This window comes from Eutrigla gurnardus (assembly GCF_963514095.1).
Source record: "Eutrigla gurnardus genome assembly, chromosome: 11".
Taxonomy (NCBI): Eukaryota; Metazoa; Chordata; class Actinopteri; order Perciformes; family Triglidae; genus Eutrigla; species Eutrigla gurnardus.
In genome coordinates this window covers 6,512,118-6,537,113 of record NC_139925.1, presented here as the reverse complement: position 1 = coordinate 6,537,113, position 24,996 = coordinate 6,512,118, and the positions used below count along the sequence as shown (strand labels likewise).

At 41.3% G+C, this 24,996-nt stretch overlaps 2 protein-coding genes across 3 annotated transcripts; both read right to left on the bottom strand.

The window, feature by feature from the left end:
- Positions 1–1,977: 1,977 nt before the first annotated feature.
- On the bottom strand, positions 1,978–14,951 carry rrbp1a (ribosome binding protein 1a). 2 transcript variants are annotated; one of them, XM_084021710.1, is made up of 27 exons: positions 14,741–14,951; positions 11,345–12,272; positions 10,057–10,211; positions 9,824–9,946; positions 9,161–9,313; positions 8,862–8,980; positions 8,495–8,648; positions 7,463–7,601; positions 7,137–7,318; positions 7,012–7,046; positions 6,848–6,923; positions 6,664–6,701; positions 6,480–6,561; positions 6,333–6,373; positions 6,160–6,238; positions 5,981–6,070; positions 5,783–5,869; positions 5,613–5,699; positions 5,430–5,522; positions 5,294–5,344; positions 5,109–5,189; positions 4,910–4,993; positions 4,622–4,699; positions 3,922–4,005; positions 3,397–3,495; positions 2,599–2,742; positions 1,978–2,513 (listed from the first exon to the last, which is right to left on the bottom strand). In XM_084021710.1, exons 2-27 carry the CDS (start codon positions 12,255–12,257, stop codon positions 2,475–2,477), a joined length of 3,306 nt encoding a protein of 1,101 aa, XP_083877836.1. In that variant the 5' UTR covers positions 12,258–12,272; positions 14,741–14,951; the 3' UTR covers positions 1,978–2,474. The 2 variants fall into 2 exon arrangements, with proteins under 2 accessions (XP_083877836.1, XP_083877837.1); XM_084021711.1 differs by lacking the exon at positions 4,622–4,699.
- A 3,591-nt stretch (positions 14,952–18,542) lies between these two features.
- Positions 18,543–24,786, bottom strand: snx5 (sorting nexin 5). The gene is made up of 13 exons (XM_084021715.1): positions 24,626–24,786; positions 23,378–23,482; positions 23,180–23,290; positions 22,972–23,093; positions 22,746–22,869; positions 22,295–22,390; positions 22,095–22,200; positions 21,932–22,007; positions 21,800–21,839; positions 21,604–21,690; positions 20,958–21,117; positions 20,757–20,842; positions 18,543–19,920 (listed from the first exon to the last, which is right to left on the bottom strand). Exons 1-13 carry the CDS (start codon positions 24,659–24,661, stop codon positions 19,870–19,872), a joined length of 1,200 nt encoding a protein of 399 aa, XP_083877841.1. The 5' UTR covers positions 24,662–24,786; the 3' UTR covers positions 18,543–19,869.
- Positions 24,787–24,996: the final 210 nt, after the last annotated feature.

The window sequence follows — 24,996 nt, the reverse complement described above, 5'->3', positions numbered from 1 at the left end:
TCGTGCTAGAGATGACTAGGTCAAAACAACTGGGTTTGTTAGTTTCTAGACTGTTACACTTACATTTAGGTCATTTAGCAGACGCTTTTGTCCAAAGCGACTTACAATAAGTACATTTGTCAAAAACACTTTTGAGCATTGACAAGGAATAGTACAACTTTTACAAAGAAACAAAGCTTCTCTGAAAATGCAGTAAGTGAATTGTCAAATAAATTAAATACAACCAATTGTGCAAGTGTTTGCTTTATTCCATCCACGTATAGCGAGTATATGGACGAAGGCTAAAATGAGCAGGTAGCTGAGGGTCTTGGTCTTAGCACCTGGATGTGAACCACCAGGATTCTGTCCCTTCAGAGAGACTCGGGAGGCCAGATTGCTTTGGGTCCAACAGGTTTTGAGGTTGTCTTAAACCAAACACTACAAGTGATGCTGTCCACAATAAACTTGGATATTGGGGAATTTAGTAACTAACCTTTTTGAACAGATTTATTTTCTAGCTGTAAATTATCTTTGCAGTTGTAAAATCTGATATTATTGAACTCATTCTACTCTCGCAGCCACATTTAAAGACTCAACCAGCATTACCATAATTCAGTTTAAATCCCAAGTTTTTGGGAAAGACTGGTAAGCATGGTCACTCTGTTGGCGAGAGTCAGACGAAAAGATTGACACCACACTTGAGATAGTTTGCTAGAGCCAGCAGCTAATTAGCTTAGCTTAGCTTAGCATGAAGACCAGAAAACACCCAGTCCAATGGTAGCAAAATTCAGTTGCCAGGCAACACGCAGAGACTCCACACACTTACTGGTCCAGTATATAATGTACTATGAAACCGTGAGCTGGTGTTTTTACATTATGATTTTTGTAGATTTAAAAAAAAGAAGAATGCAACTTGTTCATGAGAAGAGCTGGTGGATTTTGCTAACTTCAGAAAGAGCCTCTGTAGCTTAATGCTACCATGAAGACATGAAACTGATCATCTTTGCAAATGTTTTTTTATAACCATAAACATTTTTTTTACTAATGTTCACATTATAGTGAACTGCTTTTATTTGTAAAGCGTGAGAAGCTGTAACAAAATGTCCGACTGGCATTTTTGGTATAAATAGGCCTATATAATTTACGGCGGGATGGAATGTCATCACATGCAAAACCCAGAAACCATTAGTACAATTTTGTGGACGCACCAACTGCAGCTTATCTTCCCCAAATCAGTTTATTTGAGTGGTGACGTTTGGGCTCACATGTAGAGAAACCCGTCGTTTTAAAAGGTGGGAGAAAACACGCCGCCGTCCTTCCACACATGGGGTAAGTTTGCATTCTGGGCTTTCCCCCAGGAGGGATTTATTTGAACCCGAACACTATCTTTTCGTAACGTTAAACCTAAACCAATAAGCTTACGATTTCTGGCCGAAAAAGGCCTGAAGGCAGTAGCGCGTGCACGAGTGGGGGACGGACAGATCACGCCCATAAAACAAACCCAAACATGGCAGTTGAAAGAGGTGTACTCCATCTTGTAATATACTTCCTTATGCGTCTTTCACCATTGACGCAACCAAAACCTCACCGTGTGTGAAGCTTGAAGCAATGTCACACTTTTAACAGGCTTTAAAGAGAAAAGCTAGTGATGTTTTTCAAAAAAAAAGGCCAATCATTGAGGCGACTATAGTTTATATGACAGTGTTCATATAACTTCTCACCCTGAATCCTGCCGTGTGATGTAACCCAACGCTGCGAGGATGTTGCTGCCACGTAGTGATACTTCCTGTCAGAAAACCTAAAGTAATCTGTAATGATTGCTCACCAGAAACCAGTTCTGGTTTTTGCATAGCTTTTAGTCAGTGCACACGACTTGCCGATTTGATTCACACAGGATCTGAAATGTCAAAAGGCAACATGTGCAATAGTCCAACGTTAACTTCCTGCCCACACTAAGAGCACCGTGACTGAACCGGCGACACAGACAATGAACAGGAGTTATAGAGCTACACTGTAGTTTATTCATTCATACAGATTCCAGGTGTGTAATTGGCAGCCAGCTACAGAGGAAAGCGGGCCCTAAAAGGTAATGAAACATTGAACCATTAAATGTTTCCATCATTCAACCACATAGAAAAGACATACAAAGTAATTGCACAGGTTGATGCACGCGTTGACGTGCAATCGGTTTCCCTTTTTAACACTGAACTATGGGGAAATGTCTGGAAGATAAGGCAGGAGGATAAATAACTTCTGACACAGCCAGAATTGTTGATGGAATGTGGGCTTCGATAAAGATTGTAGCAGGATCATCGCCTCTCATCTTGCGTTGAACATGTTCATAATATCAAACATTGTATTCCTACAGTTGCAACAAATGCAATCAACTACAGTACAAGAAAGAAATAGTTTTGGAATGCATAACTATGGTAATCATAAGGCATATTTGGCAGGTTGTTTTTTCTTTTTCTGCGTTGTCTGCAGTGAACTTCCTCTCAGACAGACGTTCCTTCCTTCAGCTCCACGTATTCTCCCTTGAAAACACAAATTCAGTGTCAAAAAGTGTACAAAAACAATGAGCTTAGAGAAACGTTGGTGTAATCTTACCACCGGTCTCACCTTGCCTTCCAGGTGCTCCTGTAGTGTTCTCACCGTGTCTCTCTCTTTGGTCAGCTGCTCCTGAGTGGCTTTGAGTAGCTGCTGGAGCTTGGTGGCGGCCTGGCCGAGGTCTTTGGACAACTTCTTCTCCTTCTCCAGACGTTCCTGTTTCAACAGCAGGAGCAAATATTACTTCAAAAGAATAGAGCAAGAAGGATACTTAATTTATAGATTAAATAAGATGTGGAAAAAATATATTTTACTTTCCATATAATGTTTATTTCGCCCCAGTGACTCATTTCATTATACCAACTTTCGCCACATTCTTTATCGGTCAATCAAGACACATGGGGCGGGGCAACGGAAGCAACAGCCAAGCTGAATTATGAACCTTGTCATTAGAGATTGTGTGAGGTTAAAAAACAGACTTTGAGAAATTACATTTTAAAATAAAAACTGCATTAAATCAACCCACAATAACCTCTTTTTTTAAAGCGATTAAATAAAATATATAATTATTGCTTTTAATAATATTTGTTATGATGTTATGTCATAGATTTCAAGGGTCTACTGCTGGTGAAAATAAAAAAAAATGTTTAATGACTGAGTGAGATGAGTTGTACTGGAGGTTATTAGTACTTCAAATACATTTTTTAATCAGTGTTAAACTATGAAACTGCGTTTTTCATTCCTTTTCGGAGCAGGACCACCTGTCACTCTGAAATACTCTGCAGGTTATAAGATTCATAAAAATCCTGGACAGACAAAAAAAATAAAATATAAGCATGAATCACGGTTACGCGTCATTTGTTACCACACCTTAAGCTGCTCAACATCTTCCGCGTCAGCCTGTGGTGACTCAGCAGAAACGTTCAGAAGATCCAACTGAGCCTGAAGTTCTGTTACAGTCTTCTGGGCCTAGAGGTCGACACACAGACACCCTGATGTTATCTACTGAGAGTTTATTAGGAATACTAAATACCATCCACACAAGCACCATTTTTAGATCCTCATAAAAATGCAAAAACACAACTGACGAGCTGTCGTGGCCAACGGGCAGGTTGGGACAGCCTGCAAAAAGCCCTGTAGATAAAGATTACAACCAGCACAATTTCAGACATGCCAGCCCTTGCACAAACATCTCACAAAAAAGGAGATAACGGAGCGGATTCTGTTGACGTGGGGAGAAAGAAACCAGAATTTTTGGCTTTTAATGTCAGAGTACCTGAATACATTTACCCAGGATGGAGTTTTACAACATCTACACTTTTAGTGAACTGAAACTTGTGTGGACTAGACCTTAGTCACCCTGTGATGTGACAAGAAAAAAAAAACAAAGGCTACCTGCTCAAACTCTTCCGAAAGCTGCTGTCTCTGGGCCACCTCCTCGTGCAGCTTCTCAGTCGTCTGACTCAACTCATTCTGGAACTGAAGGAAGACACAAAAAATGGCACAGCCATAATAAATACACACACACAGACAATTATGCGTACGTGTGTATGCAAAATACATGACAAAGCAGCAGCACTACACACTCGCGCGCACACACACACACAAAAGCTGCTGGACCGGTGTACCGAGTTAGCTGCCACTCAGATTATTTAGCAGGAAGGGCTTAAGTGAAACGCAAACTTTCTGTTGATGTTAAGTATCAAACAAACAAACATCTATAAACAAAAGGAGAAGTCAGCATGCCGAAAAAGAGTGAGAAAAAGCAGCGGTTAGTTACGTCCGCTTAGTGAAAGCAAACAGTGGTTAGCATAAACACTGGCTGTGTCGGAGGAATACTGGACAGACTGGAAATACGGCACTTTGCAAGGGTCATGTGACACTCAGTATCCGTGTACCTTGGCCACATCCTTGATTTAAGACACGGGTCTGACCAAATGTGTTGATGGCGATTAAATCAAGATGTTTTTTGGGGGGGATTTTCTACTAAATTGATCCGATCGTAACAAATGAGATCTGAGAGAAGTGTCCTAGTCACTGTCCAGTACACTCTGACAGGAAGTGAAAAGGTGCCCTGTGACCTTTGCACCCTGACCTGACTGGGTTGAGGCTCAGCTGGGCCATTCTGTTCTCGCTGAACCCGCATCGTGATCTCACCCAGCTGCTCTCTGACCTGAAACGGGAAGCCGTCACTGGCAACGTAACATTCCATCCATGAAGCCGCTTTGTGTTGCAGGTTACAGACAATGGGTCGTGTTGGTTTGTGTAGGCTAGAAGGGTATTTCCACATATGCAGTGACGTGGCGTCTCATGAATAACATGTCTCCCTCTATAAATATTGTCACCTGGAGAACAGGAAAGCAGGTTAGGTCAGTAAAGTCACCTGTGCAAGCTCCTCCTCGTGTGCCTGGGCCTCCTTCTGGGCCAAACCCAGCTGGCTCTGACACTCCGCCAGCTGCAGCTTCAGCTGAATACACAGAACGTTGTGGAGATAAACGGATGTCAGGCAGGTTTAATTTTGAATGCATCATATACCTTTTAATATGTGAAATGTGTTTCCAGGATTTAACCTGCTTGTGTACCTGCTCCATCTCCTCTGAGGTCTCCTGATTGTCTGACTGCTTCTCCAGCTGGGCTTCCAGAAGCATCATCTGCTCCTTCAACTGGAGCCAGAAACAAAATGAACCAGTTACATAGCGGGACACGATTCTAACCTGGTAGCCGACATCAAGGAGTGATTTTATCCGAGTGTGGAAACGACCCTTACCTGGTCTACACACAGGTTCTCTGCCTCCAGCTGGCTGGCCTTCTCCAAAGCCTGGTTATGTGTGAGAGAGATTATTGTGAGGTTTGAAAAAATAACAGAAAAAAAATTGTGATTTCAAGGAGTTCTTTTATCTTACCACCCTCAGCTGCTCCTCTGAGGTAGCCATCTTGGACTTCCATACCAGCTCTTCTTCCTCCACACTCATCTGCAGATGTTTCAGCATTCCTTCCTATGGAGGGAAACGGGATTAAATGAGCTATAAAAAATAAATAAATAAATAACCCCGTATTCACAAAACTCAGCTTCTCCAATCACTTACCGTTTCAGCCAGGACTGTCCTGTACTGATCACATTCAGCCTGCAGTGAGCCATGGCTCTCCTCAGCCTCCTTCAGTTTCTCTAATAACTGAGACAAACAAAAACAACACATTCATATCTTCTGCTGCCGTCACGTATCAAAGTGAATAAGTGTATAAAAGTGTGGCTTACAGGCAGTATTGTGCTTGACTGAGACTCCTGGCTCTGCTGGCTGAGAGCCTCCTGAGCTTTCTGTGTAAATACTTGTAACCAGTTGGACTAAGGGACGAGAAAAACACAAATAATTCATGCACACATTTTCCAGATAATTTACCAAAATCATCAGAGTAGAAATGCATTCCCTCCTCCAGGGAAACCCCCTTCTCCTACCTGCTCGGTCTCTACTGGTAGCTGTGGGAAAAGTGTCTGGAGAGTTTCTTTGGTTTCAGTTTGAAAAGCTGTCAGTTCTGCCGTCACACTCTGGTAAAACAGTTGATGACATCATCAGGGAGATTAAGAGGAAAGCCGTCTGAATTGATAAGCCACTAGTGTGTAAAAAGGAGCCTTACTGCATCAACGGTTGCCTTTTCTCGCTCCTCTCTCAGTTCCTCTTGTAGTGATGTGACCAGGGCATCCTTCTCAGTCAGGCTAGCAAAATAACCAAAAACAGTCAAAACTGAGATCGATAACAGACCTAAGAATGCTCGACTGATCTTTTTTTCATAAGCCAATACTCATTTACCTGCTCTGTAGTAGTTCCAGCTCTGTGGAGTTATCTGGTTGCTGAAACAAAGTGGACATGCAAATGAGTCACTGAGATATATATTTCTTTGTTCTGCAGGGCAGCTCGAGAAGTAGACTCATGCAATACACAGAGAGGCTCACTTACTGGTGCGTTTTTAAGTTGCACCATCTCTTCTTTGAGGTTATTAAGTTCATCCTGGAGCGATGTGATGAGGTCGACATCCTCACTAAAAAAAGACAACAATTAGATTAACTATCAATGAGCAGGGACCAAACAAAAAAATGGAAAATCAACACATAAAAAGTAAATAAATGTAAAAGCATCATACCTCTTATTTTTTTGCTCTAGCAAAGCAATAGTGTTCTCCTGTTAGAAGAGCAGATTATTTGTGATTAGTAGGTTTTTCATTTGTATAAATGATAATAAATATATATATTTTTTTTTTCTCCTGATTATTCAAGAAGTGATTCTATTTGGCAATACAGCCAAGAACAGATGTTTGCAACACTTACAGCAGCTTCCTGCTTCATCTGCAGTTGCTTCAGTTCCTCATCAAGTGTGTTCAACTGGTTGTTTTTCTCCTGAAGGCTGCAGAAGGGGACATAGCATTTCAATCAATACATGGAACAGCTCTGCATCCGCGTCGACTCTACAGAAAGGAAGCTCAAACACTTACCTGAGCTTTAGCTGCTCCACTTCTGCCGCATTCACCTTGCAGAATCAGACAAACACATGCTTAGTGGTGATCATGTGTGGCCTCTGGCCATTTCAGAACAGCCAAACGGACAAAGTATGTGCTACCTGATTGTTATCCTCCTCCTTTTTGGTCTGATCGGCCTCCAGCAGTGAGTTGATGGAAGCCACCTGCTGTACAAGCTGGTTTTTCTCTGCCTGTGTCTCCTCCAGCTGGGCCGTGAGGGCTTCCACCTGAGCGGAGCGCTCGCCGATATCAGCCTCCAATTTCTCAATACGCACCTGATGTTCTGCAGGGCCAAAATCACAGCACACACACAACTTATTCTATGTTTTATAGTATGTAATATAGCTACCGGATGCCATCCCTATCAATATGCCAACACTTAAGCCTCAACATCTGGTTACAAGACTAGGTTTCCTCATTCTCTGACCTGAGAGGGTGCTGCTCTCCTGCTGGGCCTGGTCCAGAGTGGCCTGCAGACTGTTGTTTCTACTTTGTGTTGCTCTGAGCTCCTCGCACACCTCCTCCATTCTCCTCTGCAACGCCTGCTCGCTCTCCCCATTGCTGGCCTGACAACAGCATTGATCGAGATGTGTCAAACAGCAGGGGGTGGCAAAGAAACACAAAACGATCACAACTGTATTTCTGTTAAAATATCATATGGTGGCACGATCAGAGAAGACTTGATTAAATATTGACAGATAATCCACTTGTGACAAAGTCGGAATATAATTTGGCTCAAGGTTGTGGAACATTCAAGCCAATTTGAGGGGGATTTTGGGATTATAAACATTTCACAAAAGGGAACAAAACTCATCTAAAATCAACGAAATTACAAAAAAATCTTGCATAATTTGAGCATGTCTGCTGTACATTGACTGACCGTCATTGGATAACATGTTTGAAGACTTGGATAACAAGTTTGAGGAGTTAAGTTAAATGATTAAACCTAACTAACACAGGAAGTGGAAGTGCTGACTCGCTCCGCGTCACGCATAATAGTTCGGAGCAGCAGCATTCCAATCATATATATGTATAGAAAATATACAGATAATGTAAGACAGAATGCAGTTAATGTCTGAAAGTTTGTTGGAAATGTCATCGGACCGTTCCTGCTTTTTCACAGCCTGTTACTGGAGAGGAGAGCTGCTCCGACACGTATACATTCCAGCTGGTGCTGCTGAGAAGCATTTTCTCTGCAGCCTCACTATTATATGGCTGCATTCCAGTCTAACCCTAGGCTATGTGATTACAAGGCAATTAAAACCCCCCATAACATTAAAGGGTTGGTGTATAGGTGAGAAACGTATAGGTTTGCATTTTGAACTCTGCAACCAACTGGCTGCTCGAGCAAGAACAAAAAAAGAAAAGAGGGAATATATGCGTTTCCATGTGGAAATGTGATCGCGTCTTGTGTAATATATAATAGTGATGATGTGGAGTTCCCACAAGCCAGGCCAACCTGCAGCTGGGAGAGCTGCTTCTCTGTAGCGGAGATCTTGGCTTCCAGCCCTTTCCTGATGTTCTCATCAGCAAGCAGACCTTCTGTCTTCTCTGCAAGTTCCTTGGTTAACTTTGAACATTCCTGACGCAGCTTGGCCAGCTCTGCGTTTTGCCTAAGGACAGAAGGAAAGATAAGGACATAGAAGGAGAGACGGAGAGAAAGAGTACACCGCAGAAATGTATGATTCAATCTTCAGGCGTGGTAGTCTAAACTTGAATTTGTACACGCGGTCCTCAATTGTCACTTTAACTAGTATGAGTATACAAAGTTAAAATCGGGGGGGAATCACTGCGTCTCATTTACTGTTAAAAAAGGAAACACTCACTTGCTCTCAGCCTGACTAGTTGCTTGGTTGAGGGCGTCACGGAGAATAGAGTTCTCCTGCTGCAGACGGGCCAGCTGGGCATTGGGGCCTTTTTCCAACTGGTCCTGCAGGCTGACGATCTGTAAAATTATGTTAAAGGTTTTACTTTTTTAAATAAACAAATTCTTGTCAACTAAATTACTAAAAGGAAAAACTGCATGTTCACTTCTAATTAGCAGCCAGATGGCCAGGAGGGCAATAAAAGGACAAAATGCAAGCTCAAATTAAAAAATGTGACATATCTGTGTATGAGAACTGACCTTTGCATTGAGACCCTGGGTCTGCGCTACATGGTCCTGGTAGCTGGCCTGCATGCGTGCTTGCAGAGCAATCATTTCTTGCTCCCTCTTACTCAGCTGGGAACTCAGTCTCGTCTCCACACCGGCCACCTTTGACTTCTCAGCAGACAGCTCCTGAAAAACAAACAAGCAAGGTCAGAGAGCCAGTTCAGATTGTGCAGCCAAAATCCAGGTACCGTAGCATTTTTCTCTAGTGCAAACAACATGATGATACAGTCTTCATTTTCTTTGTTCGGGACAAGAAAATGTGAAAAGTAATAAATGTAAAAAAATTGTTTCTTTGAAGTTTGCTGTGACTAAGGATGGACCCTTTCATGTAAAGCTACCACTGTATTTTAAATACTTTCTTCTTAATGGATGTACCCTGTGTATTGCAGTCACCTTGTTACTTTGCTCTTGTGCCACCTTCAGGACAAAAGAGGAAGAGGACCCAAAATGTCAATGCCTGTTCAAAGAATTAACCCATCTAATTTAGGTAACAACCTTTCCCTCTACTGCCACCTTCAGGCCAAACTGCACGTTTTGGCTCACAAATAAAACGGATCCAAAAAAGCACAGATTTTCATCCATCCAACAATTTGGTCTCATGGGGCTAACATGGCTATAGACACCTAAAAGTCCAACCTTTGTGAGGTCTCTGAGACGGTTCTTTGCAGCAGCAGAATCCTCTTGTTCGGCCACAAGCTGCTTGTCCTTCTCCTCCAGTTGTTTCTTCAGCATGGCCACTGGGTCTCCTTTCTGAGTGGCCTGGAAATGCAAACGTACACAGAAAGACGGCGAAGATAAAGTGGGCCATCCTCCAAGTCTCACACAGTATGCATTCAGTGAATTAGTGCCTGTACACTCCTTTCCATTACCTTGTGCCAGGTGTCCTGAATGATGCCGACTTTTTCAGACAGGATCTCGATGAGTCTATGAGCCTCTCCCTCACTGAACACCATGCTACTGAGGGTGGACACCAGAGCCTTGTAAGGCAGGTACAGGGGAGCGTCAGCAGAATCCACCACTGCCACTACAGAGACAAACAAAACATTCCAATGAAACCCACAATAAAAGTGGCATAAGACAATACATTCAGAGGTTATTTCATCTTAAACTGACAGTTTGAAAGTGTATTAGGCGGTCACTGTGGATCCTGAATTCTCACACTGCCACAGGAAAAGGACAAGGTTGCAACTTGTCCTTTGGGTTTGGGCTCTCGGCAGCTTCAGATGGCAAATGACGGGGCACTGTGGCACCAGGCGGAGACGAGCCTCGGGGAAGGGAGAACCCCACTCCCCTCCCTACCCATTGTCAGAGCACTGAGAGCCTTTGTCAGCTAACAAAACAGGGCAGTGGTGTTTGGACAAGCAGACGGGCTCAATGCCCTCCAGAGCCGAGTGCCAGACATTGCCAACGACTGCCATTGGCACTACTTTCAAGGGGTACGCCGCTACAACTTTATCAGTACTGACGGGGCATGGCTTAGATTGTGAGTGCATGCATGCATACCCGAGTACTATCACCAGTGTAATGGTTAATGTAATGACCGCCTTGACAACTGTTTCCACTTTAAAGGAATAGGCTCATTTTTACATTGATGGTTCGAGCGTAACAGCATGTTTATAGACTACAGTGGCTTTGATCCTTGATATGCAGAGGGGGGTTAGTGTAGTTTGCAGTGACTTGCAGAGGCAATGAGGAAGACACAACCAAGGTGCCAGCTAGATGTTGAGCATAATAACAGCAGTCCTTGAACAGTGACTGCACTGAACAAACACTGATTGGTTTAACAGGAAAGAACATCTGGCAGTGGGCTAAACCGCGACCAAATCACAAATATATTTTAGCAAAAACAAATGCAGTTTAAATTCAGTTCAAAATGCCTATAAATCAGGGTAATATATATTGAAATTCGATCCGAGGAAAAGTTTTAGTTATGCTGTGAGTTTGTCTTAGTGGCCACAGTGGGAACTACAGGTTATGAGATGGCCTTTGAGCCTTCAACCATACTACAGACAATTCTGAGGACTGATCTGTATTATTATTTTCCCATGCTGAGAATATGTGTATATTTCTACATTTTGGAAGCCACTTCAAGACTATTTATTTGTTCTATTAATTCTGTGAGATGATAAATGGATATCAACAGACTTATCAGCTTACCAGGCTCAGCCTTCTTCTTGGAGGCCTTCTTCTTGGGCTCCTGTGATTTTCCTGCAGGAGCCTGCTGAGATCCCACTGGGGGCACTGCCATTACTGGGACATCTTTAGTGACAGCTTCCAGCACTGGGGCAGTCTTGGATGGAGCCGGGGCAGACTTGGCTTGGACGGGGGCAGACTTGGCTGGGGCGGGGGCAGATTTGGCTGGGGCGGGGGCAGACTTGGCTTGGATGGGGGCAGATTTGGCTTGGGCGGGGGCAGACTTGGCTGTGGCGGGGGCAGACTTGGCTGTGGCGGGGGCAGTTGCTTTAGGTGGGGCAGACACAGGGGCCTGGGTCAATACAGGGACTGAAGAGGCCTTGGCTGGTGCAGGAGTAGCCACCAGTGGGGCTGTTTGGGTAGAGGCTGGCTCGACCTTAGCCACCTTCTTCTTCTTCTTCTCTTTAGGTGAGGGTGCAGGTGAGGGCTCAACAGCAGGGATTGGTTCAGAGGCAATCTTTGGCTGGGTTTCTACTGGTGCTGGGGCAGCAGTTGGCTTGACCTCAAGGGCAGGGACCGGTTCAGGTTCAGGGGCAGGAGCGGGAGCAGCAGCTACAACGGGGGCAGTAGCAGGCTCAACGACGACGTCAGCTTCAACTTCCTCTTCAGTTTGTTCAGCCTCTGGGATCTTTCCATTGGGCTTTTCGTCTTTCTTCTTTCCACGGCCCTTCTTCTCAGATACTTTGTCCTTCTTCTTTTTATCGGAGCGAGTAGACTGTATCTTACCCAACTCTCTGCGTTGTTTCGCCAGGGCCTCCTCATAAGAAGTCTCCTTCATGGAGAAGGTGGAGACAAGGGCAATCCCAAGAGCAGAGATCACCATGAATCCACCAAACACCATTATCCCAAGGGTCTGGGGGTCGTAGATGTCCATCATTGGATTTCAGTTTACCTAAAAAGAAAGTGGCAGACTTGTCAATACAAAAGATTATATTTCTAAAAGAAACTGATTGACGTGGACAACCAAACACTTCTCATGAGGGGCAAAACAAATGTAATATGCTCATAGTAAGGCCCAAACTGTAATACAATCAACAGTATTCATCTGTGCCTAGGCAAAATGAAACTGAACTGACAGCAGCTGAATTAACAGAGCAGTTGACGAGATAAAATTGTGATAAATGCTTTTCTGGAGAACCGCCAAAGGCTTTCCCTTCAAAAGCCTCAAGGTGTCACCATTATCCCAATAAACGTTTGCCTTCAAGGCTGGCTACATAATGCGGAGCAGCAAATCGCTTCAGCAAACTTTTGCAGCTGCTGAAAAATCACTTGCCATACACTCTTCCACCTCGGGAATGTGATTAAGGTCAAATTCAGCCTCATAGTTAATTGTCATCATCTGATGACAGTTTCATTTTCAAGTCCAGCACTGAGCTTTGTGTGTAAAGTACAAACACTGAAAGTAAATACAAGCCAAAGTAAATACAATTACATATTGGCCACAGGGTAAGAATGAAAAATACAATAAAGACAATCCTTGACGAAACACCTCTTTAAAAAAATATGGTTTTACGGTTTAAATCATAGTATCAGAAGTCTTATCAACTATTAACATAATTTTGAATTATTACAATGCTCAAGGCACAATATGAACTCAAACCGTGGTCTTATATGAACATATAATTTACTCATCAGCAGAATGATTTTGGTTGCTTTATACAACCAGAAATGCTCTGAAAATGGTTTTAGAAACAAAATCAATACTTGAAAATGCCTGTTTGAGTGTGAGGAGTAAGCATTAGAGTAAATATTAACACTATTCTATTTACATATACAAACATAACTGCTGGGAAATCGTGTTACGCCTTTGGCTAAAGTTATGGAAAGACTACTATTACTGGTACTACTACTACTGTGTTGACAAATTGTCAATAGAACTAGACAAAAATGACTTTTTCACATTTGATGAATGCTGCAAAAATGATCAGAGCTATCACGGACATAAGTGCATGCAAGAAAATACTTTAAAACACTATAAATCTATAAATATGAATTTATGGTAGGGAACAAAATCCAAACCAGAGGCAAAACATTTTGCAGTACACTACCAGCAACTGCACATAAAAAAAAATCAGTAGTTGGCTAGTGGTTAGTGTTAATTTCCTGCCCTGAAAAAAAAAATCCCTTAAACTATCCCTGTAAGGCGCTTGGAGGCTCTTGTCGAAAAACCAGAATGTTTAGCTTGCAGGGGAGGAAAGTTGGCTGAGAGTAAATAGTGGATAACGGATGATTTATTCTTGGAGTACAATCAGTTAAAGCCTTATTTATATCATGGATTGTAGTGTTATCCCAATAGAAAATGTGGAGTTTTTTTCCCCCCACTTTAAAACAAATCAACATTGTGACATGGAAAAGTGCTGAGCTACCAATCGAAACGAGAGTCCAGAGTCCCCGTTCATTGCAGGGTCTAATCACTGGAAGCTAAAAATGGGAAGAGTTTGTACTGCCTCCTTATCTGTGATGTCACACGTCAGTGCATCTCCACTTGAAACTGAGAAATGTGACTTTAAGATGATTCAGAGGGACTTTCTGAAGCTGGACGTGCATTTCAAAGTCCATAAGAGTTGGACTATAAAATTAAACTTCCTAGTTTGCAACCATTGGGCTAAATTCTACAGGATATAGTCTTTAAGCCTATAATATAATAAATGGGCAATGCAATTCCCACAGAGGGTGCATTAGAACATAGACTAGACTTCAGCTATTATATATAAAAAATACTATTAACGGTATTGAGGCATGAAAAGTAAAATATGTTTATGCATAAGTTTCATTTACTTTAAGACATTGTACACGTCATTCATAACTTTTACTTTCAAACACACTGCAAACACGAGAGATATGCGTGCAAACTTAACACAAACGTACACATTTCAGTCCGTTACTTTTAATTTAAGCGTATCGACTTCCAAGAAATCCCAACATACTTTATTAAATATGACTATCAAACAAATGCTATTGTACAACACTGAGACCACAACAAAAAAAAAAAACACATTTAAGAGACTTGAAGACCCTACATCGCTATCTATTCAAACAAATACAGTGTGCAATCGTGTAATAATTCAATGTGAGAGGTTTTAATAATTAAAGCTAGCATTGTGGCTAACACTATGAATCAATGAACTTGGCTATCGTCCTGCATATTATGGCATAAAGTGTCGGCATACGTTAGAAAACGTTGCCCCAGCAGCGGTAATGAAACTGTAAACTAAGGAGCTAGCGAGGAGGAAAGTTATTCTCACATAACTTTAATCCGTTGCCTCTCTGTATAGGGACATCAGTTAGCTCAGGAGTTAGCTTCCCAAGCTAACTAACGCTAGCTCAAATGAATAAAAATTCCAAGACTCCCACACTTACCTCGGCGGTGATGTAACGTTAGCTCGGGCTGCGTGCTTCAACGGAATGGAGAGAGGGCGAACGGCTTTGAGTTGTGACTGTCGGCTCCTGTGACTTCTCTTCAAAGCTACCTATTTGTCCAGCTAACTAGCTCTTCTTTTTTCCAGTCCTTTTTCTCCCCCCCCTTCACTCCGCTGGAGAATCCGTGGTCTGCTGTGAAGTCGTGGCACTTCGAGCTGGCTAGACGCGCTGGCCCCGTGCCCCAGATAGCTCCCATGAATCTTAGAGGCCTCTGATTGGCTGGAACGCCCCCCCCGAAGCCGGATATGAGCATTGTGGGAGTTGCAGTCTTCTACGTGCACGAAAAAAAAAGTCAGGCCGTCTTTAGTGAAACAAAAGGTTTGTTTGAAAATGGGAGAAGTGGGCCTACTTTTACTCGAGAAAAGTAGTACATATTATCATATTTTCAAGCAGGTTACTGATCAAACTTAACAAAACACTGTAACAGCAATTTTGTAGTTTTGTTTGCAAAAATGTTTTCCCCCCTTTGGTTTTAAAAAGTGTCTATCACTGAACTATATGCATAGTGTATCACCATCTGTTCCAGCTCTCCTTTGAAGCTATATGATATTTGCACTTAAGTGGATTTAGTCAAGATATCTTGTGAATAATTTTTTTTTTTTTTAAATATCCCAAATTCAGCCCCACACTTTTGGCATCTTTGGAAAGTTTATCCTCATTGGTTTTAAAATAGATTTTGTGGGTTTGTACAAAACTATCCTTTCACCCTGATGCATAAATGGTATTGGTAGAATGGTAGCATACAGCTACAACTATATTGATCTCTAATTAACTACCCACGTAATTGCCTTCCCCAAAAGAAACAATTTAAGCCACACCTCAATGTGCGGAAAGGTCACCACTGCAGGATATCATTGTTTGCTCAAATGATTGACGGTCCCTTCTTGGAAGGCCCGTTTACCACACCCTTCATTATTTTTTTAACGCTGTAAAAACCAGCACAGGGAGATTACAATGATGTTGTGTTAATGTGACGTGAAAGCATTGTGTGTGCGCCCGAGTAGGTCAATAAGATCAATTAAATGCGTAGCTCCTCCGCACGTTCCTATGTCACCAACTCGGTTCAACTGTTTTCGTAGTCATCCTTGACAAATCCTCTCAAACAACCAAAACAATTTGCTCAGTGGACCGACTTGTTGCTCAAGCCTGCTCACATATTGTTTCTGGTCCGTCATCGAGTGTATCACCTCACATTAACCCTTAATGAAGAGAAAACATAACACAGTACATAACAATATACAACATTCTTTGTAAAACAATAAAATTCTTCCAATATGAGTTCTTATTCAAAGTTCCAAGTATTTACCATCACAAAAATACAGCTTCTCTGTGAATATGAACATTTTTGATTGAACATTTTGTTTCATCATGTAAACCTGATTTAAACCACATCAACAAGTGTGGTTTCCATTGCAGTGCTTCACCAACGATATGTGACTAACAAAGTTATACTCCAGTGTTCCTCGACACCTTGGATTGCTGCTTTCTATCCTAAAACATAAAAATCATTTCTTGTGTATGAACCTGTGTAAAAAAACACACAGCTCATTAATTCCAGTCAGCGATACTGGCTTCACTTCCCATTGCTGCTGTAACTGATATGTGTTGGTTCCTTCCCTCTTCTCACACAGATTCTGCATTGTGGCAGTAAAGCCATAACAAAAAGATGATAACCAGCCTTACAACTTAAACAGCATTGCACAAACTGTTGTGAAATATAAATGATTAATCAGGCTCATATAGTCTTTCGGTCATGTGGGGGAGATTAAATGTTTGTTGTTGGACTGTGCGTCAACTATTTTGAATTTGGGACATACTAACCTAGGAACGCTTTGGCCTCTGGTCCTTTCAGAGTTTTTACCATCATGTTAATGACAGAAATGCATAATTGAGGGGAAGAGAATACTTATTTCGGCAGCAGAAATAATTGTGTAATTCCCTTCAGTATTATGCTAATTCCCATTAAATTGAATCCCGTGACACATCCCACTCACACATAGGAGAAAAAGCAACAGACAGAGCCTCAGACATGATGGTTTGCCATTTGCAAATTTAACCTGACGGCCACCAGGAAGAAGCATCTTGTTCTCTTTCGTAAGGGCGCACAGAAAGTTTCAGTTATGTCAGCGAGCCCTGCAGGTGCATTTTCATTTTTTAAAGTGAGTTGCTTAAGAGGACACGGTTTCTATTTGAGGAGGCTTTCATGCGTCATGCCTCCAGTCCTGCCCCCGGGGCTCGGGCTGCAGCTACCATGACTCCGACTGCAGCGCACAGCGGTGGGATATGAGGCAGGTGCTTTCACAGCATCAGTCAGCATAAGTAAGATGTTGGTTCTTTAAAAAGGTCACCTATCCGTGACTGCAGCCAACTTGGTAAAAGACTCAGAAATACCCATGTGTCCTAACGTGACACAGCAGGAAAAAATACATCTGAACACATTCGTTTTCCTTTCCTTTGATTGTCTAATAGTGTGGAAAGATTTGGGATCATAAAGATGGAGCTGAATTAATTATTTATGGCCAATCCCCTGATAATGCCTCCAAAAGCGCTGAAAATGTGCAAAATCTTAATCCTTATCGTAGATTTAAAGCCTGCAAATGATCCAAGCGTGCCTAAAGGCAGATAAGGAAATTCATAAAGTCAACAAAATAACTCTTTGAAGCAGGCAGATTAGTTCCTTTACACCAGTGCAGACAAGTTTTACACTGGACTACTGCCTCAGAAGTTTTATTTCTGCAATTAGAGCAAGAATGGAGGAAATTCTTTATCGTACTAACACAGCAGCTACACAAACGGAACATGAAAAAGACTAAATTTAGTACCGATACTTCTGTTTCACGCTGATATATCAGATCAGTAACAGCATATTTTCATACAGTGAGGCAAATAAGCTCTCTACAAGTAAATGCCTAGAACATGGCCCTTTAAAACAGACAATATCTGGGCCTCAAAGAGCCATTGTTCTTTGGATCCATCATAGCAAGAATTATTTAATGCCCCGCTTTCTTGTATTGTTTGCTCTGATCCCAGTTGGCAAACGTTACAGGTTTGCAGCGATAATGTGTTATAATCTCATTGGCTCTCACCTCAGGTTTCATCCAATCAGTGAATCGACCCAACAAGGTCACCATGACTGCACTACTAGCCATGTCAATATTGACAAATCCATCATGGGCAGGTACAGAAATGTCGGTCGATGATCATCATTAAAACTTGTTACACCTCTCATTGAGGTGTAACATTTCGCATTGTGTGAGTAATGCAAAAAAGATTTCCATAAATACGGCAGTTTGCAAGTGCCATGTCTCATATATATATGATAGATAAAGATATTTATCCAACAAGAGTTTCACATGGACTGTAGTGTTGTTGCACATTATTTGTTTAGATCGTGTAGTTTAGTGCAATTCATGAAGTAGGACATGAAAAGTGCATTCTGGGAGTGGAAGTGATTCACCACCAGCACTCTGGCACTTCCTCAAAGCGTACCTAATACACCAGACAGTCCCATCGCAGGATCCACTGTGGTCAATGCATTCAACACAAGCTTTTGTGCATACAGCTGTGTTGAAATTCAAGGGCCCACACACGAAAACTTAGCAGAAAAAAGGTGCAATGGAAAGTCAAATATCGCCTCCTAGTGGTATGTTACGGCATCTCCATAAAACCGGTAAACGTGGTGTATTGTTGCTTAAAAGCTAAGTATAAACCTTTAAAACAAATACAGCATGGCAAAAATCAATCTTGGGAAAGTAGGATTTATTCAATGCCATTATTACAAGTTTATAAAAATGCTAATGTTCTGTAAGAAAAGCGTAATGTAAAGGAATTCACACAGTTGGAATCCATTAGAAATACATTCAATTTCTTAAAAAACTATAATGCATTTTAGCGCTCCACTGAGCCTGGCCATGATTGTAAAGTATTTTTTTCCATCTTCTTAGTGCATCTTTTTATAACTGCTTTAAATAAACAAAAATGTATAGAGGATCTGGTAAATAAATCAGGCCTGATACATGAGACCCCATCCATAACAAAGGGGAATTTGGGGCAAAATGTAGAAAAACATCAATTATACACTGAAAAGTGAATGGGCACAGTTGGTCAGGGTGAAGAAGCTGGGGTATTATGCATTGCCTTGTGCAACTAAAAGCAAAATGCAGATTCAGAGCCATTAATAATGTGGATTTCCGCTTGAGCAAAATGCTAGATGCTCAAAAACTCTACTTTTTTGACTTTTTGTTCTCACCAATCATCTGATTCATCCGCCTTTGCGAAACGAATGTGCATCTTCGATAACTATGGGATCTGAGGCCACTTCTTACAAACATGACTGTGGTGAATGATCCAGCTATCCACTCCTGGGGTGAAGTACAGCTCATTTTGAACACTTGGAGGTGATCGGTCAGGTCTTGTAAGTCAGTCATGAGTTTTTCTTACTGGTAATACTCTAAACTCAGACACCAGGAATGCAGAGCATGAAAATGTTTCTTTCCTGGTACTAGTATTGCTTCTGTATCCATTAGCAAACAAAACGCCCCAAAAGATTAAGCATATGAATCATAACACTTAAGCAACTGCTATGCAAAAAAAAAAAACATGCTCTAAGCCTTAATAAAAAAAAGAAAAAGAAAGAAGGTATTTTAAGTTTAGAGTTAAAAGTCCCAATGTATGGAGGCAAAAATTTGATCAAAAAGACATGTGTAGAATGTAAAAATAAGAAAACGAGGAGGAGAAAAAAAGATAATCACCTATTAGTGCTTCAAAGGAATGGAAGACCTTAATGTTGGCAGCCCCATTCTCTTGAGGCATTCACATCGAGATAGACTTCCATAAATAATGGAAAAGGATGGACCATGGACCAGAGGACAGGGACTCTGTAAACATGAGGACGTTCTGCTTACAAGACACTGGGTCCCATGCAGGGTTTGAAAGTGGCATCAGACCCATGGGTGGGAGCGGGGATGGGGCTTGGATTCATGTCCATGCAAGGCCCCCTGGGACGCCAGGTATCCAATTTTTATGACTGGTCACTTGGTGATGGTAGGACAGGAATATTTGAATACTTGTCAGTTGCTCTTGAGCATGTCAATGCATCCCTGCAATAGAGTCACATTGTTCTGTGGAGACGAGAGAAATCGATATCAATACTCCTGTTCTAAGTAATGAGGACATCCATTATCTCACCAAATAAAACATTAAACGACAGATTGCTATCCTTAATTCTGAGTACACTGATTAAACTTGCTGGCCGATCTTTAAAATCCATGGAAACACCATCATCTTGACACGGAGGAATTACACAAATCCAAGTGGACACATTTGTATGCAGTCACACAGAACGGACTCACTGGAATTATAAGGATTTAAAAATGAGGCTGCAGAGACAGTGATTATTAACCAGGATATTACTACAATTAGATACACAGGGATATGGATAACGGAGGCAGTCTTTTATTTTGGTGATTTATAATTGTGTCGTTTGGAGCATTCAAGGGAAAGATTACCCCCCACCCCCCAGGTTAACACTGTTTGCTCTGTCAGCACTGTTGCAATTGTTTGCACTGTCTGTACCACTGTATGTAAGCAAAGAGACCAACCTCTGTTGCTCTTTTGGCAACGTAGTGATACCACTGCCGCCATTTTGGACTGAAAACACTAATGAGATTGTGATCGGATTTGTACTTCTTTTTTTTTAGGTAAATCAACTTCCCAGTAAAAACTACTGCTTTTGCATTCAGAGATTTGTATTTCATTTTATATGATAAATAATGTATATTGTTTTTATATTCATAACCTTTCTGACATTTGATGATTATGATTGAGATATCACTGCTATTGATGTTTGCAGGTGCATGTGAGATTAATTTATGGCACAATGTCTGCGAGATGGTAATTGATTATTAAATATATTTTCATTCATGTAAAAATCGGCCGGCTGTATTGTGCTGCTCACCTTGGCATGTTTTATCTCCAGCTCAGCCATCTCTATGAGGTTCTTCCTGAAGGCCACAACACGCCGTCCCTTGAAACTGGTGAGTTCTACGAGGATAACGGAGTCCGGTTACAATAGGGCTTGCACAGTGCATCACACTTTACACAAAAAGAAAAACAAGTACAGAGTAAAACTGCATCTGTTCTGCATGGATGCACAAACCTTTCTTCCCAGACTCTGAGAGCTTGTCAAACTTCTGCAGGCACTGCTGCTGGTGCTCCTCTGCTTGTGGAATGTCCTTGCTCTTCAGTCGAGCCTTGTCCAAAGCCTTGTTAGAGTTCTCGTAGTCAACTAATGCCCGAGCTCGCCTGTACAGAAGGTCCTGACATGTTCCAGATAGTTAAACATGAGAAATACAAGTATACAGAATATAGTATAGTAGAGCACAATTGTCTTCAAAATCCCTAGCAATCCATTAATCTCAAAATCCAATAATTCAACGTTGAAAGAAGATGTGCTGGACAGAAAATCAATCAAAGAAATCCATGCACTCCTTTTTGTATAACATAGTTTCTTGCTGCTTATCAAATTACCAATTATTTAAATTTGAATAAATACTAAATAAGCCCTGATGGTGAATACAACATATATGAACGTCTCTAATCCCAGGTTGACTGGAATACGGCTTTCTTACTGCTCTGAGTAATGCAGATTGATTTGTCTTTATCTTTACCCATACATTTTCTCCAGATTTACTTATAAAGTACAATGAAGATTAACATTGATGCCTCATCCGTGACAAATAAAGGCCATAAATGTTGTAAAATCTGCAGATCCTGCATGAAGGCGGAAGATAAACATGTCTTACCTTGGCAGCCTGGATGTCTCTCATGTAATATCTGAGCAGCTCTGTGAGTTTCAGTTCCTGGTCGGATGCTACTCTTCCCTCTACTTTCTGCAGAGACATAAATATAGACATACAGTAACCACCACAATCTGAGTACCAATCAGAACAAATATTTACAGAAGGTGTCTCGTTTGTTGGTAACTGAAGTTCTCCTTACTCTGAGCTTCTCGAACAGGTCTGCCAACTTCTCCAGTTGCCTGAGAAAAAAACCAATTAAAGCCATAACATGGAAAACTCTGCATGCAGTAAGCCTTGCCATAAAAAGCATCGTATAATATATTAAACTCACTTTTTATTTGCTGTGCTATCGTCAGCAGAGAGACAGTTCAGAGTGGCAGAGATGTGAATGTAATCATCCGCGATATCTGCAACATGAAACAAATCCCAGATATAAATGCATGTATTCTACTCGACTCAAAATGAATACGGTAATGTAAAAAACCCTGTTGTACTTTTGTGCGAGCGGGTCATTTTCTCTGCTTTGGCAGTGGAATCTTTTATCTTGCTGTAGTAGTCGAGCAGGAATGTCTTCTCCTGCTCAAAGAAGTCATCCACTTCCTGTGTGGGACACAAACACACAGGCAAAGGTTATTGGGGAAGTGGCTACGACACTGTGTCATGCTTATAGTGTAAGCAGATGAATGAGCCCCACCTTTATTCCTGAAATAAGGACCTCATCAGCTGACTTCACCATGTTTTTAAAGAATCCCCCAAACATTTCCTTGGCATTCTTTCTTCTCACAGTGAGCTAAAATCACAGGAAATAGAAACAGTAGATATTAAATCCATGAAAGGAATTATTATTACTTATTATATGTTGTTGTGAGAATTAAGTAGGGAAGTAATGTGATTTTATCAAAAGTTCTTTGTTTTTGTATCCTTTTACAATTTGGTCCACAAATACATGTGGCCTGTGCCCTTTTATTGGACCACTACATACATAAATAGTTTTACTCTTAGCTAAGTTACTGACTGACAAAGACTACAGAGATAACTGCTGATCACAGCAGGATGTAAGCCATGTCACATGTCTCCAGTAAACTCTACTTCCTTTTTTCCAACTGACAACTCCGCAAAGGAAGTCAGCATTATCGGGAACTCACATCCTGGTCATACTCTAAGAAAATCTGGAAGTTTCTGTCTTTGCTTAAATTGGGGTGAGAGGACACTCTCTGCAGGAAGACTTCGTGCACTTGGACAGTTTTCTTGAACACAGCCAGGTACTCACTGAAAAATAATAAAAACAGATACAGCAACATGTCTGTGACTTTTGTAAAATATGAAACACAACTGTTAAGAATACAAAGCAAAATATAGTGTCACACTCACGCCTCCAGCTCCTGCTTCATTTTAGTGTATTCCTCCTTGGTCATAGTGGCTTCACCTTCCCCCAGTTTGTGCATCTTCTCTCTTGGGCTCTCAAAGTCAGGCTTTGGGGGTGCTGGAGGAATCTACGAATGATAAAGAAGGAGTAATAATGACTTGAAATTGATCACTGGTTTAATGGTCTTAATGTGTCTTAACATGTCTAACTTACTATTAAGCCAGCATACTCCTCTGTCTCTACCAGAGTGTCGTGTAGCCAGATGAAGTCTTCATGCTGCCGGGGAACCGAGAACTCCGGCTTCTGGAAAGAGCTAAGTGTGGTCTGGGAAGAAACATAATTAATTGTATTTTTGTAAAAACAAAAAAACAACAACTATCAACATACCAGTAAAAACCCAGAAGCCTTTACCTTTGTATGGACAGTGAACTTGACTTTGTCCCTTTCACAGAGTGCGTCAGGAATGTCAATAAGAAGAGAGGCATCATGGTTTAGATCCACAGACACAGAGCGCATCTAAAGAGAAAGAATGAACAAAGATTAGGAAAATAAATATTTTTCTTTCGTGCTTACTTTTTTTCAAATCCGGCTTTGCAGAAATATCCTGCTTATCTGGTCATGGACTATATCATGTTGGTTTGATTTGACAGTTTTACAGTGTTGCCTCTAAAGTGTCTTTGTGTTGCTGAGGATTTAAGATGTAAACAGTGTGCATTTATCAAAGACATCAATCAAGCAACGCTCATAACTGTTGCATTTTGAATATTGGGCAATAATAGCAATAATCAGCCAGAATTCATACTTGCACTATATGATAGTATCGACAAAGGTCTAACCAGTAACGCAGCAGTACAAAACCTCCATGCGTGTCGTATTTCCCTAGCTTGACAATGTAATAACAGGTCAGAGGTATCTGTTAGCTGCTACAATGTTATGAGCCCAAAGCCATCAGTTTCTATCTAATTCAACACCATCCCAAAAAACTGGCTACAACTTTACAGATAGGACAAACTGAGATTGGAATCTAGATATACAAAAATAAAACATGTTACTTTAGAGATTGAAGATTCAATTTATTTCAATTTATCTTTTTATCGTTTTATCCCTTTATCCCATTATTTTTCTTTCTTTGCAAGCACCTCACATTCATTTACAAGCTTATAATAATTTCCTCTGTCCTCTGTACATTTGTTGTTGTTTTGCTTTTACTGTATTTGTGTGTACTGTGTCAAAGCACTTTGTTAACTGCTGTTTTTAAAGGTGCTATACAAATAAAGTTATTATTATTATTCAACGTTGACTTACTTTTTGGTCACTTGGACGTTAAGTAGCCGCAATGGAAAATTAGCGTTAACGCGTTCAAAGTGTTGCACATTCTGCGTAACGTTACACAACTGGGTAACATCAACGTTAGCAAACAACACTTCTTTGGGGGGGTGTAAGTGCAGTTTGACAACACTGGTTTGACGCTAAGGTTACGCATTTCAGCTTTATCGATGAAACGTAAGCTAGCTTTAGCCCGAGGCTAGCGTTGGGTAGACAGGAAAACAACACAAGTTAGCGGCATTAACTTAGCTAGGAAGCAACCGTTTGTGCTAGCGTACCTTAAATGCCACTTTTGGTTCAGTTTAGCTACCCGCCAACGCCTCTTTAACTTACCTTTTCCTTATTGTTTTCGTCTATGGTGGATGTCATGATGTGGCTGAAATCGACGAAACGACAAGAACAGGCCAACAACCCCAAATAACAAAACTATATGCAGGAAGCTCTCCCTCTGCTGACTGGTTAGATGCCTAACGAGCTGTCAAACCGTTTTTCGCCCCATCCCGATGACGACAGACTACGTCCCGCCCCTAAATAAATCTGATTGGACAATGTCATATTTACAAATGCTACGATTGGTTTTCAACCTTATCACTCATACCATATTTCCAGAGCCGAAAAATAAAATTAAAACCTCTTCATTAGGGCACATTGCTACCATCGTGCTTTAATATAAAGACTCGCGAGTTCATATTTATCACGAGGTA

Bases quoted from the DNA above. Each gene is read 5' to 3' on its own strand.
- rrbp1a (XM_084021710.1), bottom strand. From the start codon at position 12,257: ATGATGGACATCTACGACCCCCAGACCCTTGGGATAATGGTGTTTGGT. The intron at 7,602-8,494 runs GTTGGCCTGGCT...TGCTGTTGTCAG, and splicing joins AGCAGCTCTCCCAGCTGCAG to GCCAGCAATGGGGAGAGCGA. The intron at 6,562-6,663 runs GTATGATGCTTT...GTCTTTTTTTAG, and splicing joins CTAGAGCAAAAAAATAAGAG to TGAGGATGTCGACCTCATCA.
- snx5 (XM_084021715.1), bottom strand. From the start codon at position 24,661: ATGACATCCACCATAGACGAAAACAATAAGGAAAAG. The intron at 22,201-22,294 runs GTGGGGCTCATT...TGTCCCACACAG, and splicing joins TCCTTATTTCAGGAATAAAG to GAAGTGGATGACTTCTTTGA. The intron at 20,843-20,957 runs GTTTGTGCATCC...TTATCCTCGTAG, and splicing joins CTCAGAGTCTGGGAAGAAAG to AACTCACCAGTTTCAAGGGA.